The following is a 7,677-nucleotide window of genomic DNA, read 5'->3' on the forward strand; positions in this document are numbered from 1 at the left end:
AGTGAAAAGATATATACACACAAAAAAAATGAATAGAAAATAAACAAAATATTACATAAATGTTGAGGGATGATGTAACTTCTATTTCAGTATTTTATAAGAAACTAAATTTTAATGTGATTTTATTAAAATCTATATTTCTTCAATTTCTCAACAGATATCCCACCTTTTACTAATTCAATTTAAAAACTTGAATCAATGTTAACCATTTTTTTACAATAATGGAACACAACTTTAAACTTTACCTTTCTCTTAGTTGAAGGAGTTGTGTAATGGCTTCAAACACCAACACTTCTTTTTGGAGGTTTTTATTTTTAATCTGCTTTATGCACCTTTGTTAAACTATTGGACTTGCTGGATTGTTAACCTTATTTTTGGATTTAAGATTTTCTAATTGTAATACAAATGAGGTATTTGACATGTTGATTTTTCCGTTAGAAATGAAACCTCTCAATAATAATTTTTATTTCAAAAATAAAATCTCCTTAATCATCTCTCTAAACTTAAAGCAAACCAAAAACACAAACTATCTTCATAGAATTAACAGCTAAAACTAAAACCACAAACTCTCTTCTTAGAATTAATAGCTAATCCTTTGTATAAAAAGAACACAAATTATCTTCATAAGAACAGCTAATCCTTTGTATAATTTTACAACATAGAAAACAGTATAATCCATATGAAACTGAATTATATTGATCAGAAACCATCATTATTATATAGCTCCAACAAGTTACAAAAGCCATGAACTTTTCTCAAATAATATAATCGGTGTCCACTGTAAATATGAGAATTGTGCTATTAACACATAGTGAAAGGGACTTTAATACAGTGTACAGTCAACTATTCAAGCTACATGATAAAGAATAATCCTTTGGTTGGAGACTAACAAAAGAAAATGACTTATATAGTGGGCTAATCCACTTTTGTTCCACGTCCTTTCATCACATGTTGTCGAAGGCCAGGAATGTGCGTTTTTGATATATAATCCATCCAGTTTATTCTACTCACATCAAAATTAAAGTTCTGCTTCTCTTCTTCGGAGAGTCTTTGGAATAAGTTTTCAGTATTGGAGATGTCAAATCTGAAAAGAAACACATCAAAACTATAATATAAGCATAGGAAGAAACATTTCATGTAAGCATGCCTAGATAAGAAGAGAGATCTAATGAATATTTTAGTGAGTAGACAAGTAACCCACCTTCCTTGATAAAATGTATATGGCTTGTAGATGTTGGCCAGATACTTAGCTTGCTCTATAGATTTAGCACAAATTTTTTGATGCTTCTCTATCATCAGTTTAGAATGTGATGATCCATTGCTTGTCATCTGTACAATGAGGATGAGTAATGATTACTGATAAATATAAATGTAAAATATTTATTGATTGTTTTACAATTAAAGATTTGAAATCATTGTGATCTAATTTAATTTAGTGAGATTTAAAAGGTTTTATATGCATGAAATCTTCAATTTATGATAAACTAAAAATATAGCTTTTGGATTCCATGTTATGATCAGGTTTTTATCAACGTTTCAGACTTTGTCCCATGATTATGTAAAAACTGATAATTGAGAACAATCATCAACATTGATGAAAACCTGATCATTGAACAGAATCATGAGATTTATTTTTATTCTTATTTTGGAGTCTATGGTAAAGTAAACTGATGGTTTATAGATTTGCCTTGTGATCAGTTCTTTTATCAACTCAGTGTGCTCCAGGATGGACCACTCTCTGATGTATCATGAAGCATGAAAAATATAATGGAGCATATCATCAACAATAGCTTGTGGAATATGACCATCAGCAATGTTAAAAGAATAGATTGTGGAATATGACCATGAAAGTTTTTGCAGAGTTCGTGATAAAGTAATTTGATGGTTTCTAGATTTAATCATATGATAAATTTTGTCATCAACATTTTCAATCGTGATTGGTGAACAAACTAATCACATCTCACATCTTAATATTCAAATGAATCATAGAATATGATTTTAAATGTTGATAAAAAAACTAAATATAAATAAATCATAGAATATGATTTGAAATTTAAAAAAAATAAATACAAAACAAATTAAAAAATCATAAAAGTTAATAAAAAATTTATCATACAATCAAATTGCAAACTATTAATCAATTGAAAAGATTTAATCAGTTTGAAAGTGCTTACAGTAGGTAACAAATTTGATAGATGACTCCACATGTGAGTAGAAAAGTCATCTACATCTCTGAACAGCTGCAGTTTCTTGACAGAAACTGGCTCTCCTTTGCCATCCACATATGGATTAGATTTGAAATGTTGAGTTACAAGTCCTGCAAGCTGTCCAAACATCAATGGATTTGCAACAGAAGAACCCACATGATAAACTCCAAGGCCTGATTTCCCTGCATGCTTCGCCATGGCTGCTACTGTTGCATTAACAACCATATCTGCTGGCACCTTCTCAATCCAAGAAGAAATCCAATATTATTGTTTTTTTTATTCTAACCCAAAAGCAATATACAGCTACACCTTGATAGAATTCAACAAGGAAACATTATAAATGGACCAAACATCTTGCAAACGCTACATACCACATCCAGAACTCCATTGGGATCAGCCAAGAAGCCACATAGCTGACCTTTCCCATAGTAGAGTATAATTGGATCCATCATTCTGCTTTCAAACCCTAAGTTATAACTTTTACAAGGTAATGAATTCTATGAAACATAATTAATAGCAAACATTTTTTTGTCCGTAATAGTGATCTGATGATTAAATTATGATTCTATTGTTTCTAAAACCACCTTACTAATTTCTAATTCTACATTAAAATATTTATTCCTTAATATATATATATATATATATATTATTTTAAAAATCTAGATTTAAAAACGGAAAAATAAATATAAAATTTTCAACATGCTCACCTATTTCCTTCCATCCATCCAGGGAATGGATCTGAGTAAGTACTCTCAATAACACTTGGACGAATGATGACCACAGGCAAATCTCCCCTGCCATTGTCAATTATCATTTCTCCCATAGCCTTGGTGAATACATATGTATCTTGCCATCCATATTTCTGTGCCCTGAGTAAATTATCTTTTAGAGGAGTTAGGGAGCAGTAGCAAACTATATCTACAATTTACAAAATTTTTTTAATATATTTTATTTAATTTTATATTAATGTAAAATTAAGAAATGTGACAAGCAAGTATTTTATAACATATAATAATAAATTCATTGTGCAAATTTTATTTCATATTATTTGACAATGAAAATTTATATAAATATATTATTTGTGGAAGGGTGATGTACTTGACTAATTGTAACTTTAACTCAATTTAAATCTAACTTACAAATACATGCATTTTTATGTTGAATTAATTTGATTATTAAACATTTCTATTGAATCGATATGTTAAAAGAAAAAGACTTGGTCACATTTCACATTTCATTCAAATAGACATAACAAACTTCTTGGTACCTTTGGATGCCTAAATTCTTCATCTTTTGTACTAGTTGCTTTTCCACATCTAGGCTAGCATGGCCATTAGATCCTAGATCATTAGAATTGACCTCTAGACTCTGCTTGGCTAATTCAAATTCAGCTTCAATGTCCAGCATTGGGGGAGATCGTATAAGTTCTTGATGTGCTTTCTCACTGGCTATGTTGTCCCCCATTTGGAAGGGCTTCTCCAACACTCTACCCTCTCTTTGCCCATTAACATAGGCTGCAGATTAAGAGAAAACACACTCTTCAAACACAAGAATTGTTCATTTTGAATTTTCTAAAAGTATTTTATATTGATTAGAAGTATGTTGTTCATTTCAGTATCAATATGAGAAAAATATAAGTTTCTAACCAGAAAACATACTACAAATGATCTATGAAAGATTAAGAGCTGCTATTTAGAATCTAACAAATTATTAGGAAACAGCTTCTATATTCAAGTCACTCTTATTAAATTATACATAGACTACAAATATCTTTTCCATTTAGACATCAACATGAGAATAATATAACTTCTTTAATAAATTAAAAATCATCTATGAAATATCAGCAATACTACATAGAATCCACTTTTATGAAGAAACGGCTTCTATAATAGAAACCTTTTTTTAATTATATATAAATCGTTTTTATTAAAAATGAAAAATATCAGAACTAAAAATTCTGATAATATCTTTTCAATTTGAGAATCAATATACAAACAATAAGTTTCTTAGACCTAATAGATTAGAAATCATCAATTGAAACCCACTTTTATTAAGAAATCAGGTCCATATTACTTGCTATGTTATATTTATAAATAAAGAATATATATTCCTATAGAGACAATGAAAATCCAACTTGTTAACCGATTAAAAAAAACATTATCTAATGAAAATCCAAAATTTTCACCAATTAGAGTCTGGCATTTTCTAAATAAATCTATATATATTAAAAGAATGTCATTCCAAGAATCCAAAGGGATAAATAAACAGAATATTGTTTACCAGTCGAAATTTGCAGAAATAGTTGTAGTCTTTTGCATCCTTTTGCAAAATCCAGTAAACGACGAGCTCCATTTGTGTTGATATCAAGTGCAACATCATACCTGTACAATTCAACTTATTTTCTGGTATGTTCTTGAGTAAAATAAACGATAAGATTAGGGTAAAATTTAATTCATTCAATCTTATAAAACCTTTCATCGAATGTGGTATTTGCTGCTGAGTTCACTACAATATCAACTTCCTCTGAAAGCTGCTCAGCTATGTCTGATTGTACTCCAAGATTATGCCCAGTAATGTTTCCCATAACAGGAACCAATTTTTTCATCATGAATTCTTCATATTTGCTCCCATATGTTTCTTGTACGCACCTGAAAAGCTCTGAGTATATGACCTGCTCGATAAAACAAATATTTAATATTTGATTAGGTCCTGTAGTAAAAGACCCTAAACATTTTTTTTTTAAATCATAAATTTGCCTTCTAATTTTTATTTAATTTTTAGCTTGATGCTTCTGTTTTCTAAACATTTTTCAAAGCTCACAATTTTGTAAAGTTTGTAGATATGTATTTATGTTACATTCTCTTTGATAAATGCTACAATATTCTGTTTATAGTAATATAAAATTAGATATCATATCAATTGATTCATTTTCACTAAATTTCGTGAAGGAACTGAACTTATTTCAGGTTTTGTATCCATCACATTAGTCTTTCAAAACATGCCCATGAATATAGTAAACGAGAAAACCCATAGAAGGAAGAATTTTATGGAAAGGAAGTTACCTCGTTCTTCATCCTTTCAAGTGCAGACTCATAATCTTTAGCTTTGATAATAAGAAAAATCTTTCCAAGTTGAGGTTGCATTCTTAATATTTTCTCTATGAGAACTGCAAAGGTCCAATGGACATGGAAAATAAACAAGTTTATGCTCACTTTCACTGCTAAAAATATTTGAAACATAACCATGACTGAATAAAATCTGTAAGTCATTTTTTAAATCCAAGAGATCTTGAAACAAACATATTAAAAGTTCAATTCAATGGCCTGTGGAAAGCTGTAAAAGCAGTTTGTTTTTTTTTGCCTGCTTTTGTTTGCCTTTAAGACTTTTGTTTGTGAAAGGGTCAGTACATTAGTTTCTACTTTATTAATAAACACATTAAAAAAATCAAAGTTAATGAATAAAGATCATCTGATCATACAATACCTTTGGCAAGGAATCCAGTTGCCCCAGTGATAAGAAAATTCTTGTCCTTGAGGAATTCTACAATGCCAAGGCCATCCATATGCTGTAAATCAGGAGAATCCTCAACTTTTGGTAAAGTGGGCATTACATCCCTATCAAGAACAGACAAATTAGTTGTTCGTCCAAGGGAAGTGATCTCCCTCACATCTTCACCAATTTGCTTTGAAACAATCTGATTCATAATAGAACCTGATTTTCTCACGCTCTTTCCATTAATAGATTGGGCTGCTGCACCATTTTCAAACTTAGAACAAGTCCCAATTTCTAATTTTGCACTACCAATTGATGGGTCATGATTCATATTGCACCGGATTACATTACACCTTTCTAATGAAACATTCATCCCTTCATATCTACGAGAATAATAAACAAATCTCTTTGAACTAAGCTTGGGAGACATAAATGTTGTTTCCATGGTAATAATGTGTACAATCAATAGAGTTTTATGAAGATGATTGAAATAGAAATGAATGATATCAAGAAATATAATGGTTAAATGTGGATCTACTACAAAAGATGGAATATAGAAAATGACCCAGAAGAGATCTTCAAACTATAATCAAAGTAAACTTGATTACATTCAAACAACATAAATGTAGTGTCTACAACATGGTGAAGGCATGAACCCTAATTCAGTGCTAGAGCAAAAAAGAAAGTCATGGGGTGTGGTCAATGTGGTTGATGATGATGAGTGATTATATAAAGAAGAAAATTATTAAAGACAAGGAGGCCTTCTTGGTGCCGCTCATGCTTTGTAGACTCTGCCTGCCTTGCTGCTATATTTGTGGCACCAATCTTGACTTAGTCTTCATTAAAAAAATCAGAGATAAGTTGTTGATTCAAACTCTCAGGGCATTAAAAATCAACCAGCCTCAGTTGCCTATAATTCTTATGAAGGATATGGAACATTTTTAGCTTGAGTTCAGCATTGATTTCATGCCCAATCATTCATTCACTCGGAATGACTGTTCAAATGGAATTCTCTCCAATAAGTAATGCCCCCCTTTTATTTCTTAAAAGCCTACTTTTTTCTGCATATGGTGGGGACGTTTAAGTTGAGGAAGGCAGGCAAGAATTGTGTGTCAAAATCTTGCCATCTTGCTAGCACCATTGGCTCTTATCTAGGAATGCCTAGAGGTGTCACATTCATGGAAATTGGTTTTTGTTATATGATATCACATAATGGAGTATAGATATCTGAAAGCTTTGGAAACTTATAATAAGATTATTCTTTTTATAAAACAATTAGTGTATATATAAATCAATAATAATTAGGATTTAAATAATATATTATTTTTCTAATAAAAATTTGTCAAATGAGTTTGATCATGTTTCAATTGATTCTTAAAATGTACTTTAAATCAAAATCTTATTAGGAAAATAATGAAAATAAAATGGAGATCATTATAAAGGTCTAAGCTTTAGCTATACCAAAAAAATGTTTAATACTATGATAAACAATGATTTATGATTGCCATTTTTCTAAAAAAATAAAGTGATACTACATGGGAAGATTAAATTAGATCATAAGAAGTGGTTCTAATCCTATAAATTGAGACAAAAAAATTGCATAACCTAAGCTAAGTATGATAGTTTAAAAGGGACCTAAACAATAAAATAGATACTTAGTAAAATACCTTTTACTCTAGAAATCTTTAAGAGTAACTTACACACTAAGTATAGAAAATAAAAAACGAGTCCTCAAAATTAGTTGGGATAAGCATGCAAGAATATCAAGGTAGGAGGCTAATCTCCTAAACTAACCATGGGAGGAGGTTTATGCAAAAACTCTCTTAGATCTTTACAACTGTTAAAAAAACAACTTAACAAAACTAAACATAAAGAGCATGCATAGTATTAGTGCATTTGTTGTATAATTTTTAATATTAGTTCTATGCAGTTGTACATTATTTTAAAATGTTATGGATGCATTTAATATTTTCATTGG

At 29.9% G+C, this 7,677-nt stretch overlaps 1 protein-coding gene across 1 annotated transcript; it reads right to left on the bottom strand.

Annotated features, from left to right (window-relative positions):
* Positions 1-690: 690 nt before the first annotated feature.
* On the bottom strand, positions 691-6,224 carry LOC149577036 (fatty acyl-CoA reductase 2, chloroplastic-like). Its single transcript, XM_089825605.1, has 10 exons — positions 5,691-6,224; positions 5,270-5,373; positions 4,679-4,878; positions 4,488-4,588; positions 3,475-3,721; positions 2,915-3,076; positions 2,579-2,660; positions 2,175-2,444; positions 1,202-1,329; positions 691-1,084 (listed from the first exon to the last, which is right to left on the bottom strand). The coding sequence occupies exons 1-10, from the start codon at positions 6,142-6,144 to the stop codon at positions 916-918; spliced, it is 1,917 nt and encodes a 638-aa protein (XP_089681731.1). The 5' UTR covers positions 6,145-6,224; the 3' UTR covers positions 691-915.
* Positions 6,225-7,677: the final 1,453 nt, after the last annotated feature.

This window comes from Cupressus sempervirens, chromosome 1 (genome assembly GCF_028749045.1).
Source record: "Cupressus sempervirens isolate cs-2001-9-10 chromosome 1, ASM2874904v1, whole genome shotgun sequence".
NCBI classification, from domain to species: domain Eukaryota; kingdom Viridiplantae; phylum Streptophyta; class Pinopsida; order Cupressales; family Cupressaceae; genus Cupressus; species Cupressus sempervirens.